The sequence below is a fragment of the Podarcis melisellensis genome (assembly GCF_964234715.1).
Source record: "Podarcis melisellensis genome assembly, chromosome: 2".
NCBI classification, from domain to species: domain Eukaryota; kingdom Metazoa; phylum Chordata; class Lepidosauria; order Squamata; family Lacertidae; genus Podarcis; species Podarcis melisellensis.
This window is the reverse complement of record NC_138529.1, coordinates 102,504,739-102,532,692: the sequence shown is the minus strand read 5'-3', so window position 1 is coordinate 102,532,692 and position 27,954 is coordinate 102,504,739. Positions and strand designations below refer to the sequence as shown.

General features: G+C 45.7%; 1 protein-coding gene and 1 long non-coding RNA gene across 3 annotated transcripts; one reads left to right on the top strand and one right to left on the bottom strand.

Moving 5' to 3' along the window:
• Nucleotides 1-240: 240 nt before the first annotated feature.
• On the bottom strand, nucleotides 241-27,954 carry ACOX2 (acyl-CoA oxidase 2). 2 transcript variants are annotated; one of them, XM_081902027.1, is made up of 15 exons: nucleotides 27,773-27,954; nucleotides 25,988-26,148; nucleotides 24,981-25,143; nucleotides 21,237-21,388; nucleotides 20,396-20,503; nucleotides 18,291-18,410; nucleotides 17,013-17,128; nucleotides 16,386-16,558; nucleotides 14,945-15,107; nucleotides 13,401-13,591; nucleotides 10,819-10,980; nucleotides 9,074-9,179; nucleotides 7,179-7,396; nucleotides 3,740-3,872; nucleotides 241-418 (listed from the first exon to the last, which is right to left on the bottom strand). In XM_081902027.1, the coding sequence occupies exons 2-15, from the start codon at nucleotides 26,145-26,147 to the stop codon at nucleotides 356-358; spliced, it is 2,028 nt and encodes a 675-aa protein (XP_081758153.1). In that variant the 5' UTR covers nucleotide 26,148; nucleotides 27,773-27,954; the 3' UTR covers nucleotides 241-355. The 2 variants fall into 2 exon arrangements, with proteins under 2 accessions (XP_081758153.1, XP_081758152.1); XM_081902026.1 differs by having other exon boundaries at nucleotides 25,988-26,166; nucleotides 27,773-27,949.
• On the top strand, nucleotides 7,344-9,082 carry LOC309365362. Its single transcript, XR_014166054.1, has 3 exons — nucleotides 7,344-7,485; nucleotides 7,536-8,720; nucleotides 8,957-9,082. It is a non-coding gene; the product is annotated as an uncharacterized lncRNA (long non-coding RNA).

Below are 27,954 nucleotides of genomic sequence, written 5' to 3'. Positions count from 1 at the left end.
CCCCAATCCCAGCCCGAAAACGGCTGGTGGACTGATCTCATGGCAGTAATTCCGGTGGACTGCGCTGACACATACATGTCAGCAAGGGCTGCTGTGAACAGCGAAATAAAATAAAACTTGGCTTATTTGGTGAAGTTAAAAGGCATCTCCCCACCGCCAAAGCAAATTGTTCAGATTCGCTGGCTGCCTTCCGCTTGCCAGGAAAACTCGAGAGAATGTTTTGATGGACAAGACTCAAAAGGCGGTCGGCCACTATATTTTATGGGTTTACATTAATCAATAAACGTTGGTGTTGCTTTGAGAGCAGCGGGGGGCGGGGGGCGGAGGAGCTGCCTCTCTGCTTCATTTCCTCCTTTCACAGCTTGGACAGGGCGTTCCGGAAAAGCGGCTTCAAATACGTCTCAAAAATCCGGTTGTCCTGTTGGGGAGACAGAAAGTGAGTGTCAATCGCATAGACAGTCAACTACTCAGGGCAGAAAACAGAAGCCATTGTGGAGGAGTCAATTTCCTGTCTAACCCTGTGCTTCCTTCTTTAGCGTCAAGACCGAACAGAGTAAAGGAAGGGCTTATGGGCTCTTGCCCAGCTGCAGAGTTCAGCAATGGAACCAGTATGAAGGTCATGTTTGGCAAAGGCGCTGTAGGAAGACGTGCTTATGCGCAGTGTGTTCCTGCAGTGGCCGAGATGCAGGCCACATACATCACCTAATAAAGCCTTGCAAATTAGTGCTGAGGAGGAATTAAAGAACCTCTTAATGAAGGTGAAAGAGGAGAGCGCAAAATATGGTCTGAAGCTCAACATCAAAAAAGCCTAGATCATGGCCACTGGTCCCATCACCTCCTGGCAATTAGAAGGTGAAGAAATGGAGGCAGTGAGAGATTTTACTTTCTTGGGTTCCATGATCACTGCAGGTGGTGACAGCAGTCACGAAATTAAAAGATGCCTGCTTCTTGGGAGAAAAGTGATGACAAACCTAGACAGCATCTTAAAAAGCAGAGACCTTGCCAACAAAGGTCCGTATAGTTAAAGCTATGGTTTTCCCAGTAGTGATGTATGGAGGTGAGAGCTGGACCATGAAGAAGGCTGATCGCCGAAGAATTGACGCTTTTGAACTATGGTGCTGGAGGAGACTCTTGAGAGTCCCATGGACTGCAAGAAGATCAAACCTCTCCATTCTGAAGGAAATCAGCCCTGAGTGCTCACTGGAAGGACAGATCCTGAAGCTGAGGCTCCAAGACTTTGGCCACCTCATGAGAAGAGAATCATAGAATCATAGAGTTGGAAGAGACCACAAGGGCCATCGAGTCCAACCCCCTGCCAAGCAGGAAACACCATCAGAGCACTCCTGACATATGGTTGTCAAGCCTCTGCTTAAAGCCTCCAAAGAAGGAGACTCCACCACACTCCTTGGCAGCAAATTCCACTCCCTGGAAAAGACCCTGATGTTGGGAAAGATGGAGGGCACAAGGAGAAGGGGACGGCAGAGGACGAGATGGTTGGACAGTGTTCTCAAAGCTACCAGCATGAGTTTGACCAAACTGCAGGAGGCAGTGGAAGACAGGAGTGCCTGACGTGCTCTAGTCCATGGGGTCATGAAGAGTGGGACACGACTAAACAACTAAATAACAACAAAGTGCTGAGCATTATTTTGCCAAGACCAGCCCTTCCTGTACCTGCTAGCAAAGCAATTGCCTATTACTTATTTGTTGCTTTTCTCTTAAGGAGCTCAAGGTGGCATACGTGGTTCTGCCCCTCCTCATCTAATCCCCCACAACACCCCTGTGAGGTAGGTTAGGCTGAGAGGCGGTGACTGACTCCCAAGGTCACCCAGTGAGCTTTGTGGCCAAGTGGGGATTTGAACCCTGGTCTCCCAGGTCCTAGTCCAGCACTTGAACCACTACACCACACTGAAGCTCTCAAACGGTGCTCTTTTAGACTACTGATGCCTCTTCCTGCTCTATCTCCTCTTTCTGCCTCTAGGAGCATGTCACCTGTGTCCTCCTAAGGCCCTCAGGAGGAACACAGCTTTCAAGTGCATCAGGGTCAGGCTCCTGAGCCTTGCATATAAGCAGGGCTCTGCACTGAGCTGTCTCATTCTCCCTTGCAGATATGCAAGAGAGAAACATGCCTGCATTTTACCGACATTACTACTCTGCAGGAATAAAACCTGGATTCTATTAAGTGCACAGTTAAGAAAATCACGCAGATGATTTTCCTATTTTGCAGAATGTATCCTCAAGTTCTTGAATCATGGTTTCAGGAAACCCACAACTGCTGCCCCATTTCTCCCTCTGATTTTAGTCAAGAGCTGTGCCCCTCTTTGGCTTCCCTGTGATTCTGGTTTTGCTGTTTGGGGAGAAATCCAAGGAACAGCTCACCCTGTTGGCTGCTGGGAGTCCTATTAAGCTCCCACTGTGGCGCTGAAGATTGTTAGATGCTGACAATGTACTTTAATGCTGCAGTCGCCAGAGGTAGAAAATTGCCTTTCCTAAAAATAAATGTGCCCCATAGCAAATTTGGTGTGCCCCCTCACCTTTCTGCACAGCATTGTGGAGCGCACACAACTCTTTATATAAATGTACCTTGACTCTCTTCCTGTTTCTCCCATCTTTCTGTGTGTTAGATGATGTGTGTTCTTTTCACTCACTGCTCTTTTTTTGTGGCTAATGCCATATCACCCCTCAACTCTCCTTATTTCCCCCGCCTTCTCCAAAGCTCCAGTCAGCCCTCCCCTAAAAATAAAGCTTGCCCCAAACCACTCCAAACTCACTTCCCCCACTACACTTTTTGGCTCCAGTTAACACTTCCCTGCCCTGTTCCATCTACTGTTTACGATGCTCAGGGCTGCTTGTATTTTGGGCTAAATCTGTCACAACAGTCCAGAATTCTGCACCGTGCGAATCCAAACTATGCATTGTGGAATGCTAATATGCATTAAGTTATGCAAATTGAACGCAAATGTTTAATTTGTGCTCAGTCTGCATAGATTAAACACAAATGTGCTTCCCATAATTAAATTTTATTTCGGCTCAGTATGGAAAGCAGGCTTTGCCCTGCTCTAGTGCAGCATGACAGAGGACGCGGATGGCACTGTGGGTTAAACCACAGAGCCTAGGACTTGCCGATCAGAAGGTCGGTGGTTCGAATCCCGCGACGGGGTGAGCTCCCGTTGCTCGGTCCCTGCTCCTGCCAACCTAGCAGTTAGAAAGCACGTCAAAGTGCAAGTTGATAAATGCCGTATTTTTTTGCTCTATAAGACTCACTTTTTCCCTCCTAAAAAGTAAGGGGAAATGTGTGTGCGTCTTATGGAGCGACTGCAGGCTGCGCAGCTATCCCAGAAGCCAGAACAGCAAGAGGAATATTCAGAATATTTTTTTTCTTGTTTTCCTCCTCCAAAAACTAGGTGCATCTTGTGGTCTGGTGCGTCTTATAGAGCGACAAATACGGTAGGTACCACTCCGGCGGGAAGGTAAACAGCGTTTCCATGTGCTGCTCTGGTTCGCCAGAAGCGGCTTAGTCATGCTGGCCACATGACCCGGAAGCTGTACGCCAGCTCCCTCGGCCAATAAAGCGAGATGAGCGCCGCAACCCCAGAGTTGTCCACGACTGGACCTAATGGTCAGGGGTCCCTTTACCTTTAGTGCAGCATGACAATTAATTCACGTTAAACGGGGAAGCACTGATAGGCCTCTCCTTTAGGTTGTCTGGCTGCTTGTTGACTTTGGCATACGCTGTTCTCACCTGATGGTTGGTTGGTGACTTCTTGGCCCACTCGTAAAGCCTCTGATAGGCTTGACCATCGTAGCAGCCAAGGGCTGAATTTAAATTTGCGTCTGAGAAATCAAATGCATCCACTAAGGGCACAGCATCTTTCCTGAAAAAGAGCAAAGGAATCTTAATGAGCCCCAATATACGAGTCACAATTTCTACTCCATAAAAACCAAACAAAACCCCTAATACTTGCTCTGTACCCTAGAAGTGCCAGAAAGGGTTTTTTTGTTCCTTCTGCAGCATAAACATTAACTCTATCCAGTTCTGGGCACCACAATTTAAGGAGGATATTGAAATGCTGCAATGTGTGTAGAGCAGGGTGACCAAATTGATCAATGAGAAACGGTTGAAGGAGCTGGGCATATTTAGCCTGGAAAAGAGGAGACTGAGAGGGGATAATTATAATAATATTATAATAATTTATTATTTATATCCCGCCTATCTGGCTGGGTTTCCCCAGCCACTCTGGGCGGCTTCCAACAGAATATTAAAATACAATAGTCCACCAAACATTAAAAGCTTCCCTGAACAGGGCTGCCTTCAGATGTCTTCTAAAAGTCTGGTAGTTGTTTTTCTCTTTGACATCTGGTGGGAGGGCGTTCCACAGGGCGGGCGCCACTACCGAGAAGGCCCTCTGCCTGGTTCCCTGTAACTTGGCTTCTCACAGCGAGGGAACCGCCAGAAGGCCCTCAGCACTGGACCTCAGTGTCCTGGCAGAATGGGATATGGTGGCCATCTACAAATATCTAAAGGGGTGTCACATGGAAGATGGAGCAAGCTTGTTTTCTCCTCTCTGGAGAACCTCAACCAAAGGATTCAAGTTACAAGGAAGGAGTTTCCGTCTCAACATCACAAAGAACTTTCTGACAGTAAGAACTGTTCAACAGTGGAACAGTTTCCCTCAGGAGGTGGTGGACTCTCCTTCCTTGGAGGTTTTTAACCAGAGGTTGGATGGCCATCTGTCATGCATGATCTAGCTGAGATTCCTGCATTTCAAGGGCTTGGACTAGATGTCCCTTGACGTCCCTTCCAACTCCACAGTTCTAGGATTCTAGCAATATCCTACTACAGCACGAGCAGGGCTGCAACGCTGATAATTTGGCTAATGAAGACAAAGACAGAAGGAGCCCTCTTTTTAAAGCAGGACCTAGAACATTTACAGCTTCGAAGGAAGTGCCAAGATCCTGAACTGGACTGCAGGCAAATTGGCCGTCAGTGCAAGTCAGCCAAAACTGGAGCGAGGTGCTTTCTCTTTTGTTCCCATAGTCATTTAGCACAAAGGTAAGCTTGTAGTCTGTAAAATCCGGGTGGCCCTGGGCTGGCTACCTGAGTGAAGTTTTCAAACAGCCTTCAAGGGCTGTTCCATGTAAAGCGCATTGCGGTAGTCTAGATCAAATGGCATTGTCAATCAGGGAGCACAGGTCTGTGGCCTGCCAGGTGTTGTTGGGCTCCCAGTTCCTATCAGCTCCAGCTAAGAGGGCCAATGGTTTGGGATAATAGGAACTGTGATTCAGCCACAGCAGGATGGCTATAAGTTTCCTACCCCTCTCATAAATGAACTACCGTATTTTCCCGTGTATAAGATGCCCCCATGTATAAGACACCCCCTATTTTTAGGGACTCCAATTTAAGAAAATAGGGGGGGGGGAGACTGCCCCTTGTATAAGACAACCCACAGTTTTCCACATAATTTTAAAGTAAAAAACCCTAGTCTTATACATGGAAAAGTACGGTAATTGTAGGCCAAAATATCTGGTAGGTTGGGTGGTCTGACAGGAGACCGTCCTTACTGCCTTCTTGTTTACATCTTTTGGCTATATCTACCTCCATCGCTAGATAATCAATTTGTCTATTGACTGCACAAATAAATCTGTTCTCAGAGCTAGGTATGGAAGATACTATTTTGATATCCAGGAGCACCCGTTGCTTTGGGCTTTATAACCCAGAATAAACCCTGTAGTGTTATTCTATGCTGGGTAGATATATTGTGATCCCAGACAAATGAAAGGGGATACACATGGGATAATTGAAAATAATAAGAAAATGTAAGTTTCACAGGGGAGCCAGCAGAACAATTTACTTTACCATCTATCGGTTACAGATTGTGTCTCTTTAATTTCAATCCACCAAGGTAAACCCCGAAGATAATCCGTTAATGGCATGCAAACGATAGCTTTACAGTGGTGCCTCGCAAGACGAAATTAATCCGTTCAGTGAGGCTCTTCGTATAGCGTTTTTTTCGTCTTGCGAAACAAGCCCATTGACAGCTTAGCGGATTAGCGCTATTAGCGGTTTAGCGGCTTTTAGCGATGAGCTGTTAAGCGGCTTATCAGCGGATGAGCTGATAAGCGGCTTAGCGGCTTAGGAAAAGGGGGGGAAGGGGAAAAAAACGCAGGAACTCGCAAGACATTTTCGTCTTGCGAAGCAAGCCCATAGGGAAATTCGTTTTGCGAAGCGCCTCCAAAACGGAAAACCCTTTCGTCTAGCGGATTTTCCGTCTTGCGAGGCGTTCGTCTTGCGGGGCACCACTGTATCTTTTAATGCTTTTACGCTTCGTGGTGAAGTCATGACATCATAGTCACCCTCCTTATTGGAAGCGATTTGATAAAAGTCTTTAGAGTAAATATTTCTGACTTCTTTAAAAAGCCCACGTAGCTGATTTCGAATCAAAACCACCCGGCGGTGCTGAGGCATCCGCTTCCGTTGGGAAACGGAGAGGTCGTGGCTTCTGCGCTTTTCAAAATTTCAGAACCAACAGGAACGCCAACGCCTATTGCAATATCTTTATCTGATTGTTTTTATTAAAAACAGACAAGATCTCAATAAGCCACAAGAGACGTCATCGGAGTAGGAAACTGACCAAAAGGTCAAAGAGACATTTTCTATTTGACGGGTGAATAATGGCTTTGTAGCTTCAATGCCATTCAAGCATACCAAATTGACAAAGGCCACATACATTTAAAGCAATCCTAAACCACTTGAGCCTCAAAGAATCCTAGGAAGTGTAGTTTATTAAGGATGCTGACAGATGTTAGGAAGACCCCTATTCCAGTGTTTCCCAACCTTGGGTCTCCAGCTGTTTTCAGACTACAGTTCCCATCATCCCTAGTCCTGCTAGCTAGGAATGATGGGAGTTGTAGTCCCAGAACAGCTGGAGACCCAAGGTTGGGAAACACTGCCCTATTCCCTTCACGGAGCTGCAATTCTGAGAATGGTTAAGCATTCCATCCCTCTTCCCAGGAACTCTGGGAATTGTAGTTCTGCGAGTCTCCTCCTTCACCCATCCTAAAGATGGGCAGCTTGCTAGTTTCATATACAGTATTGTTTAATGACTGTTACAACACAACGTATGTTCCAAACATGGAACCAATGGCATTAAGCCCTTAGCAGAAAAAGAGGATAACCTCACCGAACGACAGCCAGGAGATCCAGGTACGATTCGGTCACCATGTCAGATTGCTTTGTAGAAAGGTAGCCATCCTGCACAAAGTCTCCCAAGTCAGAAAAGATCCCATGCAGGGCATAGAGGTCGCAGAGATGCTTAAGGACCCTCTGGATGGCAGCCTCTTTTCCAAACGTCTCCAGCGCTTTGACAAATTTTTCCACCACAATGTATTGGCTGTGAGCCTGGCAAAGTAAAAACAGCTAGAAGCAAGCACCATTCACCTCTGCGCGATAACTCGCCTTGGGGGGAAGTGTTGGCATTGTGGAACCGGGTTCCACTCCTGAGCTATGTGGTTTCTCATTTCAAGGTCACAGCTGCCAGGAATTGTCTCCAGCCTAATTGTTAGAGGTCACAGCACCGTTATAAAGGTAAAAAAGGATCCCTGGATGGTTAAGTCCAGTCAAAGGCGACTATGGGGTGAGGGGCTCATCTTGCTTTCAGGCCGAGGAAGCCGGTGTTTGTCCACAGACAGGTTTCCGGGTCATGTGGCCAGCATGACTGAACTGTTTCTGGCACATCGGGACTCCGTGACGGAAACCAGAACGCATGGAAATGCCATTTACCTTCCCGCCGCAGCAGTACCTACTTATCTACTTGCGCTGGTGTGCTTTCAAACTGCTAGGTTGGCAGGAGCTGGGACAGAGCAATGGGAGCTCACCCCATCGTGGGGATTCGAACATGGTTCTGTGAGAGGTCTTCTAACAACTCTCAGCATACGACAGATCCCAGGTTTCTTTGTGGGAAGAGGGCTTTAAATGCCTGGTGCGGATATGACCCCAATATCAAGGTGACCGCAGTGCCTTTCAGACTCAGCCCCCAGCTGAGTGGGAGCTGATTCTCTCTAGTGTGCTCCCACATGACTGGGGGCTGTGTCTGGCATGCCTGTGTTTCCACAGCAAAGGCATAAGCCTGCAAATTCGTTCCTCACTCATTTCCCAAAACCTCCTCTCCACTACTCTGTCTATTATGGGGTCCTGCTTCCACAACTCTTAAAAGAAATCCTGACCTGGATTAGGTGGACTGAATTTATGCATCGCTCCCCACAGCAGAAAGTCCCAAATCGATTTACAGTGAGACAAAACGGTCTCTCGTCAGTTCTTTCTACTGTTCATCACCACACACACCCATTTAGGGAAAGTCGTAGCTCAGGGGAAGATCATCTGAGGGCCCCAGCTCCAATCCTTGGCATCTCCAGGTAAGGTTATTGTTATTTATCCGTTTCATAAAATGTATAGACTACTGGATTGTTAAATTTTTTTAAAGCCCTCAAAGTGGTTTACGAAAAGACTCCCCCAGAGTTTGCTGGATTCTAACTCCTATCAGTCCTGGCCAGAATGATCAGTCGCCAGGGATTATGAGAGATGAAGTCCAGCAAGCTCTTGAGGGTCAAAGGTTAGCCCCTCCTCCTTTAACAAGGTGCTGCTTAGACCTAGAAACATCAGTATCATGTTCTTATACAAAACAGGGCTTTTAAAATATGGGATCTGGATGCAACACAACACATCAGTACAGTGGTACCTCAGGTTACATGCGCTTCAGGTTACATATGCTTCAGGTTACAGACTCCGCTAACCTAGAAATAGTGCTTCAGGTTAAGAACTTTGCTTCAGGATGAGAAAAGAAATCATGCTCCGGCGGCGAGGCAGCAGCAGGAGGCCCCATTAGTTAAGGTGGTGCTTCAGGTTAAGAACAGTTTCAAGTTAAGTACGGACCTCCGGAACGAATTAAGTACTTCACCTGAGGTACGACTGTACTGATTATTATTATTATTATTGGCTTAGTTTTTCAAGTGCAGTTTACAAGACAGGATTCCTGGCAGAAGGGCCAGTAGTGGGTGAAGCTACAAAGTTTTTACCAACCATGGCAGCCTGGGCAAGTTGGACAGAGCACCTGTTCCACGCATCGTGCTGTGCCATTCCCTGCTGAACCAAACCCTGGAGTTTGACAGCTACGTTTCTTGCAACTCTGTAGGGAAAGAATAAAATAATAATAGTAATTTATTATTTATACCCCGCCCATCTGGCTTGGCTTCCCCAGCCACTCTGGGAGGCTCTCAACAGAATATTAAAAACACGACAAAACATCAAACATTGAAAACTTCCCTAAACAGAGCTGCCTTCAGGTGTCTTCTAAAAGTCAGATAGTTGTTTATTTCCTTGAAATATGATGGGAGGCCGTTTCACAGGGAGGGTGCCACTACCAAGAAGGCCCTCTGCCTGGTTCCCTGTAACCTCACTTCTCGCAGTGAGGGAACCGCCAGAAGGCCCTCGGAGCTGGACCTCTGTGTCTGGGCTGAATGATGGGGGTGGAGATGCTTCTTCAGTAACTATTATAGACACCCAGAAAACTCTCAACAATTTTGCAAATATTTACGGCTATTTTTAAAAAATACACCTAAATGGCAGAAACAAAGGTCTGGTCTGCACATGGGGGAGAATGTGTGGGACGTAGTTCAAGCTTAAACACCGTTTACAGAATGAAGGTGACAGAAATGTATCATGCAGGTGTCTTCACCAGTTTCGAATGGTCCATGATGTAAAGCACAAAAACAACTCCATGCAAATTAAAACAGCTCTTAGAAAAAAATGTTGGAGCTTTTTTTTTCAAAAAGTCATGTGGCCTAAAGTGATGGCAATTCCTACTACTACCACCTAAGTACTCTACCACCCTGTTTTGATGAATGTATAGCTTGGGCAATATGCACACGTACCAGCCTCTCTCCACAGAAGCTCTTATCCCGCTTCTAGATTTTTCGCTCTATAAGACGCACTTTCCCCCCTCCTAAAAAGTAAAGGGAAATGTGTGTGCGTCTTTTGGAGCGAATGCAGACTGCGCAGCTATCCCAGAAGCCAGAACAGCAAGAGGGATTGCTGCACAGCGATCCCTCTTGCTGTTCTGGCTTCTGAGATTCAGAATATTTTTTTTCTTGTTTTCCTCCTCCAAAAACTAGGTGCGTCTTATGGTCTGCTGCGTCTTATAGAGCAAAAAATGCAGTGCAAATAAGTCCCCTGTCATATGATGAATTTATCCTGCGTTCAGAACATTTGCGTCTTGCTCTTAAATTGCATTTTATCGCATTCCCCATTTGCACTCCATAGATTTGAAATTGTAACAAGATAAAATACAACATAAGAAACAAAAGAAGCAATAAAAAAAATACAATTTTTAAAAAATATGTTTTTAATGCAGCCATGACACAAACTGCCTGAATGAAACTCGTAGTTCACTGGTGGTGCACAAACTACAGTTCGAGAATCCCTGATAAAAACCATTTTAAAAAGCATTCTAAAAACAGTTAATACATTCAACTAGTAATTTCAGGGTCACGGGGAACAGAAACTTTCAGCCTTCAACTAGGGCATATGTAATCAGCCCTTCATCAAGGGAGTATGGGGGAGCAATTGTAATATGACAAAACAACCCCGTGAGGTAGGTTAGACTGATACAACTTGGCCCACAGCCTTCCCTGATCACGATTACACCTTATTTGATCTCCTGTTGTTTATCATCCTGTGCCTTTAAGATGGGACTTGCAAGAAATCCCCCCCCCCAAAAAAAACACCACCCAAGCAAAACTGTTGGGTTCCAGCATCTCTGTGCCAACCTGAATGCTCTGTGCCTGTAAGCTTCAGTGTAAACGTCAGGATTGAGGAAGTCTCTCTTTTCCTGGGCTCGGCATTTTCCAAAGCTTTCAGAAGTCAGGTAAGCCACTGATGAAGGAAGAGGCTGGCCGCTTTGTGCCATCCCTAGGCACTTGATCAGAAACCTAATGACAAAGAAAATGAAAACTGAGCCACATCCTCATCCCAGAGGCATTTGCTGAACTAGGCACCTTGTTGGCAAACACTTATTTTTCAGCGGTTAAAAAGCAGGGCCACAGATAAGGCAATGTTTCTGTACGACTCATGATACAAATAACTGGAAAACAGGATAGTTAGTAGGCAGGCCAGGGGGAGAAAGATATTTAAGAACATAAAGGTAAAGGTAAAGGGACCCCTGACCATTCGGTCCAGTCGTGGCCGACTCTGGGGTTGCGGCGCTCATCTCGCTTTACTGGCCGAGGGAGCTGATGTTTGTCCGCAGACATTTTTTCCGGGTCATGTGGCCAGCATGACAAAGCCGCTTCTGGCAAACCAGAGCAGCGCACAGAAACGCCGTTTACCTTCCCGCCGGAGCGGTACCTATTTATCTACTTGCACTTTGAGGTGCTTTCAAACTGCTAGGTTGGCAGGAGCAGGGACCGAGCAACAGGAGCTCACCCCATTGTGGGGATTCGAACCGCCGACCTTCTGATCGGCAAGTCCTAGACTCTGTGGTTTAACCCACAGCACCACCCGCGCCCCAGTTAAGAACATGCATCATGGCTATATCTCAGGATATTGACTCTGCTGCAGAATCCTCAGCAACTCTATCTTGCATTCTTAAGTGTGCTGGGTTTGCAACCCTACTTGTTGCAGAGAAAACACAAAAAATGTATTTGTCAGGATTACTATTCCAGAGTCTCCTAAAAGGCCCACCTCCAGGAGGTCACTAGATTAGTCACTCAAAGACTCCACTGAGTACAGACTTCCCACAAAATACCTGCTGCCACCAGCAGGCCTCTCCCTTTATATTCTTACCCAAATATATCTGCAGAAACCACGTGGGGTGAGACGTATGGACCTTAGAATCCACCCAGACCAGAACACAATTTAAATGCTAAGCAGACAATTGATTAAGGAACACAACATCCAGAACAAGCAGTTATTGCATACAGAATATTCAATGGTATTTCAAAAACAGCTATCCTCTTTTACAGTTGCTTGCTCTCTGTCTGCCTGTCTCTTTCATCTCATTCTCCATTTCTTTCTGTCTCTTGCAGTCAGCCAACTGTCATTTTCTAATCAACGCTCAATTCGCTTAAGTGATTTCTAACCCCACTCTTCATTAAAAATAATCCTAGAGTGGTGTTATCTGCCTATCACTCACTCATAGCTCCACCCAACATTTGACTCCATTCCTCCACTGTCAATCATTCTTCCACTCATTCTTCTGCCAGTCAGAGTCCATAACATCTTACACACCACTATCTTTCCTTAATCCTTATCTTAGTCCCCAGGCACCACCACAACAACCAAATTATGTAATCCTTCCATTTTCTGAAATTTGGAAATCCTATTTCTTGAGCCTACAAGAGGTTTTAGTTCTGGCCAAAATGACAGTTTTCCCTTCCCTCAGAAGAAGATTGGCTGCAAAATATGCTTCAACAGCATTGACCGCTGAGCAATTGGAATGTGCCCTGAATTGGAATGTTCTACATGAGAACTGTAAACACCTAAAAAAGGATGCAACGCGTGTCAGTTTTCCCCAGTTGCTGAGTTTGGAGCTCGTCATTTCAGAATTTGGGAGTGTCAAGCACTCCCTTAAATAAGTTGCTTAAATAGGTTGCCTGAAGTTGCTTGGGACACAACAACTTTGGCTGCCTAGTTTCAAGTAGATTTTTTAAAGGTGTTTTCAGTTCTCATGTAGAGAACTGTACTTTCCAAATTTCTGAAAATGGACCAGTGACATATGAAAAGTCTGTGCTCTGTGGCAGAGTTTCAAGGTACAGTGCAAAGTAACAATACAAATACAAGGAGATTGGGATGGATGTGGGTGGCGCTGTGGGTTAAACCACAGAGCCTAGGACTTTCCAATCAGAAGGTCAGGGGTTCGAATCCCCGCGACGGGGAGAGCTCCCGTTGCTCGGTCCCTGCTCCTGCCAACCTAGCAGCTCGAAAGCATGTCAAAGTGCAAGTAGATAAATAGGTACCGCTCCGGCGAGAAGGTAAACCCTGTTTCCGTGTGCTGCTCTGGTTCGCCAGAAGTGGCTTAGTCATGCTAGCCACATGACCCAGAAGCTGTACGCCGGCTCCCTCGGCCAGTAAAGCGAGATGAGCACCGCAACGCCAGAGTCGGCCACGACTGGACCTAACGATCAGGAGTCCCTTTATCTTTACCTTTACAAAGTAACAGACAAAATACAAATATTCAAATTAAACAATTAATGTCTAACTCAGAGTTGAGACCCCCTGGATAAATGGTTTTAATCATGAAAATAAACTGTGAAACGTATCGTGGAAAAGCTTCTGATATCTAAAGTGGCTTTGGCAAGGGCCTCGGAAGCAAGATGGAAGACAGATTTGGATAGATTTTCAGTGCAGTTACCTGGCTGTCTGCAGGAGGAGGACAGTGTTTTCCCCCTCATAGGTGCAACCAGCCACCTGCCTGGTGAATAAGGAAGGCAGGCCGCTGAGAAGAGAGTAGCCGTGCCCCCCACAGGCCTTCCGACAAATCTCGACTCCGGCCGAGCAGTAGTCTGTAGCGATGACTTTAATTCCTGCAGCAAGAGCATGAAGCTGTGAATTAAGGCAGAAAGAACAGTGTTAAGAGAGGACCACTTCTGCATTTCCCATTCTACAGAACAGCATCTCTGGACCAGTGACGTATAAAATGTCTGTCGGTTTATATCCTTTCCTATTATCCTCCTCCTCAGCTTAAATTCATAGGTCATCTTTTATGGCTGCGGGAGTGTTACCTGTCCTAAATTCTTGGGATAGGTTACAAAACTTATTTGCGATCAGACCAAAGAATAAACTATGACAGTGCTCTACAGCGGCTAGAGCAAGTTTTGTTGATTCCTGTGGGAGTCAGTTAAAACCAATTAAGACTTTTTACTGGACACCAGCGAGGCCTTAAAAGTGCTGGATTTTGAATGGATTTTGTGCAACGTCAGAAACTCTGGTTTGTATTTATGGAATTAGCCAGATCATCAATGATACTGGGAATATTCAACATGGTGGCCTCTGGTGGATTCTGGCTCTCCTCAGACCCAGACAGCATGGTCAATGGTCAGGAACGTCCAACGGCATCTGGAGGGCATTGCAATGACTGTCCCTGAACTAAACCTTGAAACTACAGGTGCCCACAAAGGTAAACTTCACTTAACAGATAATTCAGTCACGAGGACAGCAATGAGTATATGCTCCCCTGAAACTCTACCATTTCAAGATGGTAAGTGTGTTTGTAATGTGGTGACGCATGTTTGAATGAACCCTGCATGTGAAAAGGGAAGTACCTCAGGAGCAAAGGTTTCCGTCTAGCTTTCCACGCCTAGCGAGTGTTGTTTTTGGAAATGTGGGAGAGGCACTCGGCTTTGCCACCACCCAGAGCTTGAAACAGCACAGTCCGAAGGGAATGTAACACTTGCCTTTCCTGCATATCTAAAATCAGCTCCAACAGCCAGGTTTTAACAAGCAGGTTTGTCAGTTGAGGGGGGGAAATACATCAGTTGAGGAGGGAAGGCCTGCAGCAGCCACACCACTTGTGTCACTTTTAAAATAAACTGTTACTTTTTCTTAGTCTGTTTTATTCTTGTGGATTGTTTTTAGCATTGTTTTATTAATATTCTATATGGAGGGGGAGAGTTTTTATTGTTGTAAACGGCTTTGGATGGGGTTTGCATGTAAATATTTTTAAAGTAAATGTAGATAAATATCACCTCACACATTCGATTGCAAACCAAGCAATGCAGATATATGTATGGCGTAGCCTTCTTCCTGATTCTTCTTTTCTTTTCTTTTTAAAAAAGATTTCAAAATCTTCTGGGTTTCTTCTTCTGATCATTTGTTTGTTTTATTACCCACCTTTTAAAGTTTAAAGGTCTCTAAAGGAAGGCTCGAAGGGATATTGCTTATCTTTCTTCACGTTACCTCAGGGAGCAAGTCAAACTTTCCTTCTTTGGTTTCCATGTAGCCCCTGTCAAAGAAGTCCCGCAGATATTTTGCAACGAAGTAAAAGGCATAGGCGGTTGCCAACTGAGGGAGAAGCTTCTGTTGCTGGGTCTGATAGTCAAGAATCTTTGCCTCCTGGTCACTGAGGTGGGGGGGGGGAAATATTGCAGATTATCCAAAACGAATCACAAATGAATAACCCCCATTTACCCTAATGAGTTTCCATTTTGCAATTACTCTTTCATTCTGGGAAGCCAGCACAGGGCGGCCATTTTCTGTCTCATGAACTGACCCAACCACATGCCCCCAAAACATCCACTCACAGATGGTGACCGGCTTAGCAGTGAGATCTTATTCCAATGTTAACAGGACAGCATTTTCCACCTGACTAGCTTAGAGGACCAGCGGTGGCCATGCGGCAGGTAGAGGGGCTGATTCAAGCAAGTTTTTGCCCTAGTGGAAGCCACAGAAATGAGTCCCATTCCAGGAAACATCCCTTGTCGAAATACATGGAGGTAACTTGAAGTCTGCATATGTACATTCTAACACCTTTAAAGTAAAGATAAAGGTAGTGAACCAGATTTAAGCAGAGGCTGTTTTCGATAGCCTTAATGTACACACACAGAATCCAGGGTTCCCTCTATGTTTGTGTCTTTCCTGACCTGAAATAAATTCTGAGACAGCATGAACACACAGCCAGGAATCTGTGGTCACAGAAGGAGGAAGAACATATTGAGACAAAGAGACATGGTCACCCCAACTGAATGGGAAACTCTGGGCGGCTTCCAACAAAGATTAAAAATACATTAAAAACTTCCCGAAACAGGGCTGCCTTCAGATGTCTTCTAAAACTTGTATCGTTATTTATCTCCTTGACATCTGAAGGAAGGGTGTTCCATAGGGAGGGTGCCACCACCGAGAAGGCCCTCTGCCTAGTTCCCTGTAACTTCGCTTCTCGCAGTGAGGGAACCTCCAGAAGGCCCTAGGAGCTGGACCTCAGTGTCCAGGCTGAGCGATGGGGGTGGAGACGCTCCTTCAGGCATACTGGGCCGAGACCATTTAGGGTTTTAAAGGTCAGCACCAACACTTTGAATTGTGCTTGGAAACGTACTGGGAGCCAATGTAGGTCTTTCAGGACCCTTGGGGCACCCAGTCCCTCACACTAGTTTCCCAACCCCCCTTTTTTCGGCCCCACCCCACTCCTGGCTCCATCAGCTTCACTGCCTCTTCAACATTTGCAAATTCATCTGCTTGCTTAATAGTTTAAGTAGCTGTATCAAGAAAACAAGGGGTGGGGATTAGGGGCCAGAACACCGAGAGCTGGTATGAAAAGAGGAAAACAATAATAAAAATAGTCAACAGAAGAGCAGGACATTTAATGTATCCCTGCCTGGAGCCAAGCCCTCCTTTCCCGCCATACCCGGGCTTTAACTCAGACTGCCGGCGCACTGCGGAATATCGGATTGCGATGGTGCATGCCTTCATCAGATTGGGGACAACTTCATTCTGAAGCATGAGGACGCGGACCACAATCATAGTAAGGTAGTTAATTTGTGCAGATCCTTTTTTCATATACCGGCCATCTGGCAGGACCTGGAAATTGCGAAATAATAAAAAAGGAGGTGTGTGTTAGCAAAATTTAAGTCCAGGACTCAGAACTCTGAAGCATTTACAGATGCTGCAAATGTCTTTCAGACAGTGTTTTTTTCCCTTCCTGTCACCCGTTTCTCTGGCACCTCTTTTTTTGCTGCCCGTGGCAGCCATTTTGTGCTATTGCCCACAGCACTTTTATCAAAATATGACTACTGGCCCCTCATTTAAAACAAACAAACCCTGAAAAAGCACTGTTTTCAAACATTCCTCGATTACCATGAGGACTAATCTCTTTTAAAAAATGAAATAAGAGTATGAAAGTTCATGAAGATTCTTGACATTCTGTCTTCACCACCTGATAGATTCCATATGAAATTCCACACGAGAGAATAACTAGAGGCCTTTGCTATGGTGCAACTGATTAAACCTGTTTGATATCCACAGGTAAGTTTACCTGAGAGAACTTGGCCAACATGTTTTCCCTTGGAATCCGAACATTCTTCAGCAAGAGAAAGCCATTGTCAACATTTTCAAAGCTCATTTTGGGACCAATATCCCCTGCAGTTACTCCTATGGAACAAAACAAGCAAGGATTCAGACAGACAGACAGGTTTAAAGGATTATGTAGATTTTCCACAAGTCTGTTTTGGAAATCAGGATACATAACCCAGCATTCTGCACAGTGACATGGTTAGGTAACAACAGACTCTGGACTTAATGGTCTTATGCCTACCACTGAAAGCATACGTTTCTTCTGCCCAACAGAAAGCACTGAAAAATCTATGAACTCTTTTTTATTAATCCCAAATTAGACGGCAGTATGTACTACTTCACTTACAGCGCAAGTCTATGCTTGTCTACTCAGCAGAATACCCCATTGAGACAAATGGGACTTTACTCCCAAGTATGCATGTATAGGACTACAGACATTACAGTGGTACCTTGGGTTAAATACTTAATTCGTTCCGGAGGTCCGTTCTTAACCTGAAACTGTTCTTAACCTGAAGCACCACTTTAGCTAATGGGGTCTCCTGCTGCCACCATGCCGCCGGAGTGTGATTTCTGTTCTCATCCTGAAGCAAAGTTCTTAACCCAAGGTACTATTTCTGGGTTAGCGGAGTCTGTAACCTGAAGCGTATGTAACCCGAGGTACCACTGTACCTTCAAATGGTGGTAAGCCGGACACCCTTGCCCCCTAAATATTCTTCCTTATTCTGTCCACCTCCTTTGCACCCCCTCATTTTTTGCACCTGTCAATAATATTTTAATACTTTAATAGATTGGCTAATGTATTTCTGTATGTAATGGTGTCTGATGAACTCTGCTATTCTACTCTCCATTTATTTTTTTTATTTTTCACTATTATTATTATTATTTAGGCACAGCCCCAAAAGTGATGAATATATCCGAACCACATGACAACACGAAAGCATTTTTCTGAGCTTAAAAATAATGTTGGAAACCAGATTTATTTTTGCATTTAGAGGCTCCTTTGCTCATTCTGATGACAGGGGCCCAAGATTGCGATTGCAGGGGGTTGAACTAGATTGAGCCTTAGGATCCCTTTCAACTCTCCAGTTCTATGTTTCTATCTCCCAAGCCTGCCTTGATGGCACCACTGATTTCAAGGCACCCCTGTTTCTGATGGTCAAAGACCAGTATTGGCAGGCTTGAAACAGATAAAAAAACACCACCCAATAGAATCATCTTGGGACCCTCTGGAGTAAGTCACCTGGTTCCAGAGAATGATCTCGGAGGCTGCGGATCTGCACCATGAAGGGATGCATGCCATACGACTTTCCATTCAGGTAAAGCTGAGCAAAGACCACAGCATGAGTCGCCGTTCGTCCCACTGTAAGGGTGAGAAAAATAAGCCATCAATTCCTCAAAAAGTTAAGCGGTGTTTTCAGAACATAAGAACAGCCCTGTTCAAAGTGTTGGTGCTGACCTTTAAAGCCCTCAACAGCCTTGGCCCTGTATACCTGAAGGAGCATCTCCACCCCCATTGTTCAGCCTGGACACTGAGGTCCAGCTCTGAGGGCCTTCTGGAGGTTCCCTCACTGTGAGAAGTGAGGTTACAGGGAACCAGGCAGAGGGCCTTCTCAGTGGTGGCACCCACCCTGTGGAACGCCCTCCCAGCAGATGTCAGGGCAATAAACAACTATCTGACTTTTAGAAGACATCTGAAGGAAGCCCTGTTTAGGGAAGTTTTTAATGTTTGATGTTTTATTATGCTTTTAATGTTCTGCTGGAAACTGTCCAGAGTAGCTGGGGAGGCTCAGCCGGATGGGTGGGGTATAAGTAGTATTATTATTGGAAGAGGCCAAAGGCCTGTGAGCGCAAGAGGAATTCTCCTTACCTGCCATTCCCAGCTACAGTGACATGAGAACATAGCCTATGTAGCAAGGAACCTTAAGACTTCTACTGTAGTCTTATTCTCCATGAATTTCTCTAAACCTCTCTTAAAGAGAAAACTTTTCTCTTATCTACTTTCTCCACAGCTAGGCTGCTCCCTGCTACTTGGTTTCTCCCTAAAAATGTTGCAACCTTTCCTCACAGGAAAACCTGCTCCTATCCCGCCAGTCATTTTGGTTTCCCTTTCGCAAACCCTTTCCAGCTACACAATCTCCTTTTTTAAAAAAAATCATTTTCATTAATTTTCCAATAAAAAAAATCCAATTAACATATCAAATCATAATCCAATTAAACTAAAATAACTAAAATAAAAAAGACCAAATTATCCTCCAAATTATAATTATTAATTTTTCGGGACTTCCCATAGTCTAGACCTTGAAGCATACAGTGGTAGAAGAGAAGAAGAGTTTGGATTTGATATCCCGCCTTTCACTCCCTTTAAGGAGTCTCAAAGCGGCTAACATTCTCCTTTTCCCTTCCTCCCCCACAACAAACACTCTGTGAGGTGAGTGGGGCTGAGAGACTTCAGAGAAGTGTGACTGGCCCAAGGTCACCCAGCAGCTGCATGTGGAGGAGCGGGGAAGCGAACCCGGTTCCCCAGATTAGGAGTCCACCGCTCTTAACCACTACACCACACTGGCTCTCACTGGTACCTCAGGTTAAGTACTTAATTCGTTCCGGAGGTCCATTCTTAACCTGAAACTGTTCTTAACCTGAAGCACCACTTTAGCTAATGGGATCTGCTGCTGCTGCTGCACCGCCGGAGCACAATTTCTGTTCTCATCCTGAAGCAAAGTTCTTAACCCGAGGTACTATTTCTGGGTTTGCAGAGTCTGTAACCTGAAGCGTATGTAACCCAAGGTACCACTGTATCTCCAAATCTCAGTCCTGCCTCTCCTCATTGTTTCCATATTTTTCACGTTGATTGTAACGCTCACAATCTCCTTTTTCAGGTAGGGTGCCTGGAATCGTACACAGTATCCCAAGTGTGGTTGCACCATAGATCTGTATAATGGTACTATGATACCTTTATATTCCAGCATCGACCATATTCAAAGCTGCACTTTAAGATGCTGATTGGGAAGACAAGTAACCAGGGCTTTGGGAAGGGACTCTGGGTTCATCTGGACTTCCTGCATGTCTAGACACAAATCTGGGATTTAAAGCTCTGTGCCCGAGCAATGTTTTTTTTGTTTTGTTTTCTGTCCTGGTGCTTACCCCAGGAAAACCAGTGTTTTCCTGCTGAAATGCAGCAAATGGAAAGCGGCTTTTCCTCTGTACGTTTCCCAAGTGGATTCATTCATAGTGTTCCACTTACAGTTTTAAAACACTCAGCTATAATACACCCTTTAAAGATTTCGGAAACAACAAAAGCACAGAACGAATGAAAAGGCCCCACCCCTGAGTGTGTTTGCTACCTACAGTCTCCCGGCCACCACTTCATGGCAGATATGCTTGGCGTGTTGAGAACAAACTCCTGTGTCGCAGCATCAAAGGTGGCTGTTGTCTCCAATCCCCGAAGGTAAGTTCCTTTAATAACAAAGAACACGGTTTCTCAGAGCATCGCAAGACCACCAGCAGATTCCACATTCACTAGTCAGCTGTGCTGTTCTCAAGACTGGGTCCAACTTCTCCTTTTTTTGTAAGCAAGCTCCACCCTCTCAGGCATCTCAGTTTTTAATTTGGGGCTTCCTTGACTCAGGGTCAGTGTAGCCCGTGCTATTTTTCTAGAAAAACAGGTGCCAGAAATCACCATGAACGCCTTCCTTGTTCTCTTATAATGGCAATTGCGCCCACCTGAGGGTTGCCGGAGCTGAGTTCTGGCAAGTTCCGGCTGGGGGGGAAAAAGCCCTGAGTGTGGCTAACCCCATTTCCCCATGACCTCTATTCTCCAGCTGTCTTTCAAAAAACGAAAACAAAAAATAGGGATCTTCCCTACAATCAAAACTCAGGTGTTGAACTTGACAGTTTTAGACTACTAGCCATTTTCCTCTTGTGGCCTTCAGGGAACAGAGCCCCTAAAGCACTGCCAGACAATTGCCAATGGTCGGAGTCTTCTGGGTGGTCAGCTGCCCACTATGCTGCAAGGCAAAATGCCAGCTGGAGCTGCCTGGACTCAGACCTGGGGGGTTGACAGCAAAAGTTCCCCACAACTGCTCTGGAGCAATTGCTACATTAGGTCCCCATTAGCACAGTGGAATTTGACATTGTGGTGTTTGTATGGATTCTGGCCCTAAGAGCCACAATAAGTTAGGAAACTTACCGTGACCCAGTTCGGTCTGGGCATAGGTCCCTACGATGTAAAACTTTTCTGCCAAAGGGAGCCACTTAGCGAGCTGTTCGTCTGTGGCCAACCCCATAAGGCTCTTAACAAAGACCACATGGACGTTGAATGCCAGGTTGGCAGAAAGAACCCTGCAAAAGGATATACAATTCCTGTCATCTCCTTGATCTTAGTCCCTAAGTGTATGATCCCTGCGCAGAAATGCAAAATTGCAAAGCGCAGGGCGATAACATCAATGGAGAACGTGACATTTCAGCAGGGCATTTAACTTCACAACACCTGTCTTCCTCCTTGTGCCGTACTGCTCCCTGATAGATACGGCTGATAAAAAGCACATTTTGTCCAAAATTTAACCCAGTCTTTGTATTCCATTTCATAACCTAAGTCTTGTTCCCACCTTAACTTTTTATTCTTACTTTTAATTTCTTGATCTATTTGTATATTATTTGATAATTTATACATTTCTGTAAGTATTTTTTGTCTACTCTGTAGGATTTCTTTATCTAACTTTTTTAGATCAAGTTAGAAAAGCACATTTTGAAATAGCCAGTCAACATTGCCTAACATTACTCGTTTGTTCAGTTTGCCCACAAAAGCCATTGACAACCCTCGCTAACTCATTGCGTGGACAGGCGGAGTCCCCAGATCCTGCGCGGTCCCCCCCGTCATGTGGAATAACGACTCAAGACAACGTGCTATGGGATTAAATTGGCCACAACTTTATTAAATTTCAAATGTGGGTAGACCTTGGCTCAGGCATTGGGCGTCCTCCCTCCCCAGTCCCCAGCCGGGGACCTAGGGAGCATCAGGGTTATCCAGTGTGTGTGTGTGGGGGGATGGGTCGGCTCTGGAGAACATATATTCAAGCAGAGATAGCCGCCCCTGTAACGCCGCCGCCGCAGGGGAGAGCAATGACGACCTTTCGGCGTACGGTCAAAGCCTCCCTTCAGAAACCCCTTTAACGGGGAACCCTGGTATCGCCGCCGCAAAGAGGAAGATGGACAAAAGGATTCCGCCCAAGGCCTGATACCGCCAAAGTTGTGACGTTTTGCTACGGGAAAGGCGAAACCTGCCAATGCAGGGAAATTCCTTTCCGGCCCTTTAACAGCGACCTTAACGTAGCAGCGCCCGCATACCTGTGAAGAAAAATTAACCTGCAAAACCTGTGAGGAAAATTAACCTGCAACATAAGACATTGACTGAGGGTGGGTAGGGTGGGAGAAGCTCTGGAGCCAAGTGGGAATTCCAAGGTAAGATCCTCCCTCCTTTGTGTGGGCAGGTAATCCCTCCCCTACCTGGCCTGGTCTCCTTGGCAACTCTTCCCCCAGGTGGGATTGGACAACTGACTGAGGTAGGCGGAGACTTCCCAGGTAAGATCCTCCCTCCTTTGTGTGGGCAGGTAATCCCTCCCCTACCTGGCCTGGTCTCCTTGGCAACTCTTCCCCCAGGTGGGATTGGACAACTGACTGAGGTAGGCGGAGACCTCCAGGTATCCCACCTGAGGGAAGGCAAAGCCTAGCCTATGCTGTTGAAGCCGCTCCAGATCTAGGGGCTGCACGCGTCCACGCAAAGGGCGCCCCCCGTTTTAAGTGGAGAGCGGTCATTCCCGAAATCCAAGGGACTCCCACAAATACAGAACAATATATATTTGACCTCACTGGCGTCTACAGTACAGTTCTACCGTGCCGTCTGATGCAAACGGACTTACAGTAAGTGTGCACAGAAAGGGGAAAGGGGCTTTTTTCAGCTCAAGGGTTAGGTGCCAGTGGTGAGCATGGCCAGCAACACACACACACACACACACACACACACACACACACACAATGGGTGGAGCAGTGGATGGAACTTTCACCTGTATGCAGTAGGCTACATGCCAATTATGCAGATGTCTGAGCTCTTTACAACCAGTATAGGCAATTAAGAGGCATTAGCATAGTTCAAGGACATGTTCTAACCTGGCAACCACAGAAGGTATGGAGCAGAGTCAGTGAGGGGGGCGGGCTAGGGAAAATCCCAAGAGCAGGGAAGGGGGGAGTTTTGGCCTTGTATACGTGAAGGAGCACCTCCACCCCCATCATTCAGCCCAGATACTGAGGGTCCACCTCCGAGCGGTTCTCTCACTGCAAGAAGTGCGGTTGCAGGGAACCCAGCAGAGGGCCTTCTCGGTAGTGTTGCCCCCCGCCCTGTGGAACGCCCTCCTGTCAGCTGTCAAACAGTCAAGCAAGTACAGTCATACCTTGAGTTTTCAGGTTACAGACTGCTGAAACCTGGAAGTACCAGAATGGGTTACTTCCGGGTTTCGGCGGTCATGCATGCACAGAAGTGCTAAATCACGCTTTGCACATGCACAGAAGCGCTAAATCATGACCCGTGTGTGTGCCGCTGCAGGTTGCGAACGTGCTTCCCGCACGGATCACGTTCGCAACCCGAGCGTCCACTGTATCTGACTTTTAGGAGACACTTGAAGCCATTCCTGTAAAGGGAAGTTTTTAATGTTTGATGTTTTACGGTTTGTCGGAAGCCACTCATATAAAGTGGCATATAAAGTTGTTGTTGTTATTAGAGAGTGGGGGCTGGAGGGTGTCCTTTGGGTTTCCCATCATCACATAGCTAACCTTGTGTACTCAAAAGTAAGCCCCTACTTAATTCAACAAGGTGTACTTCCAAGTAAGCAAAATTAAGGCTGCAACATTACTTTCTGTTCATGCGCTTAAATTTATACACCACCCTGATTGCAACTAGAACCTCTAAGCGGTTTACGAAAAACAAAACGGTAATGAAGTCAAAAGTAGCTGTTTTCTTTAAAAAAATAAAATAAATAGAATTAAAATCAATAATTAAGCTAAACATAGATTGAAGTACATGTCAGCTTCTAGGTGTCCAGATAGGCTTGCAGGAACAAAAATGCCCTTAGCAAACACCGAAAAGGGTACAGTGAAGGAAGCTGCCTGGTGTTTGACAGGCAGGGAGTTCCAATGTGCAGGTGCTGTCACACTGGGAGATAGACTTATTTATTGCAAGTATAGGTCTAATATTGCATAGAACCTGCAACAGTGCCCATTCTGAGGAATGAAGGGGTCCAGTGGGCTTATATAGGTTAAGGTGACCCATCAAGTAAGCTGATCCTAAGCTGTTATGGCCTTTATATGCTAATACTAACACCTTGAACCCAGCCCAGTAACCAATCGGCATCCAGTGCAGTTTTCTGAACAGCCAGGTGACATGTTGACAGGGTCTCACTCTCGCTCACTTTCTGCATTTATTGCCATTTCCAGATCAAGTGCAAGGGAATCCCTACATCGCACGATGCCGATGTTGAAGTCACAGGCGCCTGAACTACTGTGCTCAAGCTCTCCCCCCACACATTTCCTTTTTGAACCTGAATCCAAACCCTTTCATTCTACGGGTGCCCAGAACGTGGCCATATGGTCATAACTGCTCCTTTTGTGTATTTAGAAACACTGACACGTTGCTTGATTGTAACCGAACGAAACCTCGCAGCAGATTACAAAAATAATAACATTATAGGTAAATTTTCAAATCAGATGTGGCGTCCTCTCAACTCTGAAAAGGTATAGGATCCACAACAGGCACACTCTCTCGGAAGCCAGAGATTTCCCTTGACTGTAGCAGGCCGCCTCGCCTAGCTTAGGTGAAAGCAGGCACTTTTTTTAAGACAGCTAAAATACAATTCTAGCAGCATTTTATTTTTTTTCAAATCACCTGTGGCAGTAAGTCAGTTCAGGTCCGCCTGTTGCCCATCCCATTTTGGCCGCCATCTTTGAGAGGTGAACGGACTTCCTGACAGCATCTTCGTATCTTTCATTCTGGCTCATGAAGTACTGGTTTTCTAGGCTGAACACCGGATCACTCTGGATCATGGCTTCTGCAGAGTACACAACGATCCTTTAAGCAGGCCAAGGCACAGGAATCACACACAGGAAAACCAAGCTGCAATTACACTGATGTTCACCACGAGATTTACAGAAGAAAATGCAGTTCTGGCAGTGAAGCATCTATAGCAGGCTTCCTCAACCTCGGCCCTCCAGATGTTTTTGGCCTACAACTCCCATGATCCCTAGCTAGCAGGACCAGGGGTCAGGGATGATGGGAATTGTAGTCTCAAAACATCTGGAGGGCTGAGGTTGAGGAAGCCTGATCTATAGCATTTTACAACGTAGCAGAAACCTCCAGGCCATTCACATTAGCCTAAGGCTCTTTTTCACCGAATCGCTGAATCGGGGGTGACCCAAAGGAGGCCATCTTAGTCCAGCCTGATGACAACTTGTATGAAATCCACCATCATTTAATACATGCAAGTTGATGGGGGAGAGACTACTGCCAGCACGTTAATTACAGCGCTTAAAAGCTTGTGCTAGCTGTTCATACATTACTGGACCAGTTTCAAGGTTCTTGCACAACCACGGTTTTAGCTTTTGCACAAACTTAATCAGGTTGAATGTGCAATGAACAGGTCATTCCGGAAGAGCCTCTTTAAAACCAATCGTCTCATTAGTCCAGTTTTTGAAGACTGCAAAAAATACAATGGGTTTGGCTACGCCTTTTGTTGCAAACAAAATTATCCAGCTCCAAAAATTGTTTTTAAGCGCTGCGAAGGAGGATACACCAAAAGGCAAACGATGCATATTTGGGGAAGCATTTAAAATAGCGTATCGTCAACGTTCAAAATAACACAAATACCGGTACTTATTTCCATGTGGACGACTTACCCACTGTCCTCCGCATCTGTGTCTTTTCAGCACCTCCATCCAGTATATTGGTCAGTCGTTCGACACTGAAGGAGGCCGTTTTTCTTTCAGTGTCAAGGTCAGGGTTCACAATTTGTCTAGTGGAATTCTGGATGTTTTTATTTGCATTCCACGATGCCATTCTAAACGTTGGTGGAATGCTGAAGAGACAGAGGATATTAGTTACTGAGCATTTGCAGAAGTCTTACAATGAAGTTGTGGGGTTTTATATTCTTGTCTGCAGAACTGATGCTTCTTTAAGATGGCCCTTGAATGGCTATCAACACAGCCCCATGTGCACTTTACTTCTGAGTAAATGTGCGAAGGATTGCTCTCTGTGAGGACACCTTTAAATCAATTGGCTCTACCTTGAGAATATGCTAATCTGGGAAGAGCCTGCTCATAATTATAATAATGGGTAGGCAAACTAAGGCCCGGGGGGGGGGGGGGTTGGATCCGGCCCAATCGCCTTCTCAATCCAGCCTGTGGGCGGTCCGGGAATCAGTGTGTTTTTGCATGAGTAGAATGTGTCCTTTTATTTAAAATGCATCTCTGGGGTATTTGTGGGGCCTGCCTGGTGTTTTTACATGAGTAGAATGTGTGCTTTTATTTAAAATGCATCTCTGGGTTATTTGTGGGGCATAGGAATTCGTTCATTCCCCCCACCCAAAAAAATACAGTCTGCCCCCCCCCAAGGTCTGAGGGACAATGGACCTGCCCCCTGCTGAAAAAGTTTGCTGACCCCTGATTATAATCATGGGTGGAAACACTGAGATCCCTTGAACGTGTGCCCAACTGCAGAAATCACCAGTGTTTGAAAGGTTTGAAAGGGGACCGGAAAAATTCATGGGTACTGGCAGCTGGTAGTTATGAAGCTTATCATGTTTTAATATTCTGTTGGGAGCTGCACAAAGTGGTTGGGGAAACCCAGCCAGATGGGCTTGGTATAAATAATAAAATTGTTGTTGATAATAATAATAATAATAATAATAATAATAATAATAATCTTATTATTAAATATACCACCACTGGGTTCATAGGCCTCCAGGCCTCTCAATACCATCTGCAGGAGAATAACAGAACTCAAAGATCCAACAATTGGAACAGGTGCAAAACAGAGAGAGACTTGAGGACCAGGGTGCCTCTGAGCATATGTTCAGCCCAGGAATTTGTTTTCAGAACCGGAACTGATTTTCCAGTCCTCTCACACACACAAAAATTGACTCCTGGTCCCCAACTTTCATTTCATCAACCTTTTTTTTTTTTTTGGGGGGGGGGGGAGATTTTTGCTGTTGCAGCTATTAAACAATTGGCAGTCAGAATCCTTGCTGATCTATTGCAAATCAAAGATCTACCAGTAGATCACAATCTACTTTCTGCAAACCCTATTTTAAGCTGTTGTGAATTAATAGTTCCTGGGGGCTGGGGAGATCTGCCCTCTTTATAAAGCCAAGTGTCCTTACTTTGCCTCTCCCCCCCCCCCCATTTCCTTGGCACGGTGCATTAAACCTCAGCTTTGTACCTAAGGACACAGGAGTTATTGCAAAACCTCAAACTTTGTGCTGATTGCAGCTGTAGATCTCACACTGTACCCTCTTGCACAACAAATTCAATGCCTGTGCTTGCACATCCCAAGGAACGTGTTTTTCCTTCTGTGCACGCACAACATGGGTTAAACATTTTCAAAGCTGCGAATTATTATTTTGCAATAGTAAGCCTTTCCTTAAAATCGCACTTTCTATAAAACTGATAGGGGAATTTCCCTACCTCTGATCTCAAAAGAAACGTCTCAGACAGGAACAACCCGGGCGATATCCAGCGAAGACCCTCGTGGCACCTTTAAAGTTGAACAAATTTATACTGTATAGGCATCCCTGGACTAAATCGCCCTCCATCAGATGCATGCAACGTCATCCCGAGTTGCAGGTGTGGGTTTTTGAGCGTTGCTG

Coding starts and splice junctions, on each gene's coding strand:
- ACOX2 (XM_081902027.1), bottom strand. CDS start 26,147: ATGGCATCGTGGAATGCAAATAAAAACATCCAGAATTCCACTAGACAA. Junction 17,129..18,290: donor AGATCATTCTCTGGAACCAG/GTGACTTACTCC, acceptor TTTGTTCCATAG/GAGTAACTGCAGGGGATATT. Junction 7,397..9,073: donor AACTTGCCCAGGCTGCCATG/GTTGGTAAAAAC, acceptor TTACTTTGCCAG/GCTCACAGCCAATACATTGT.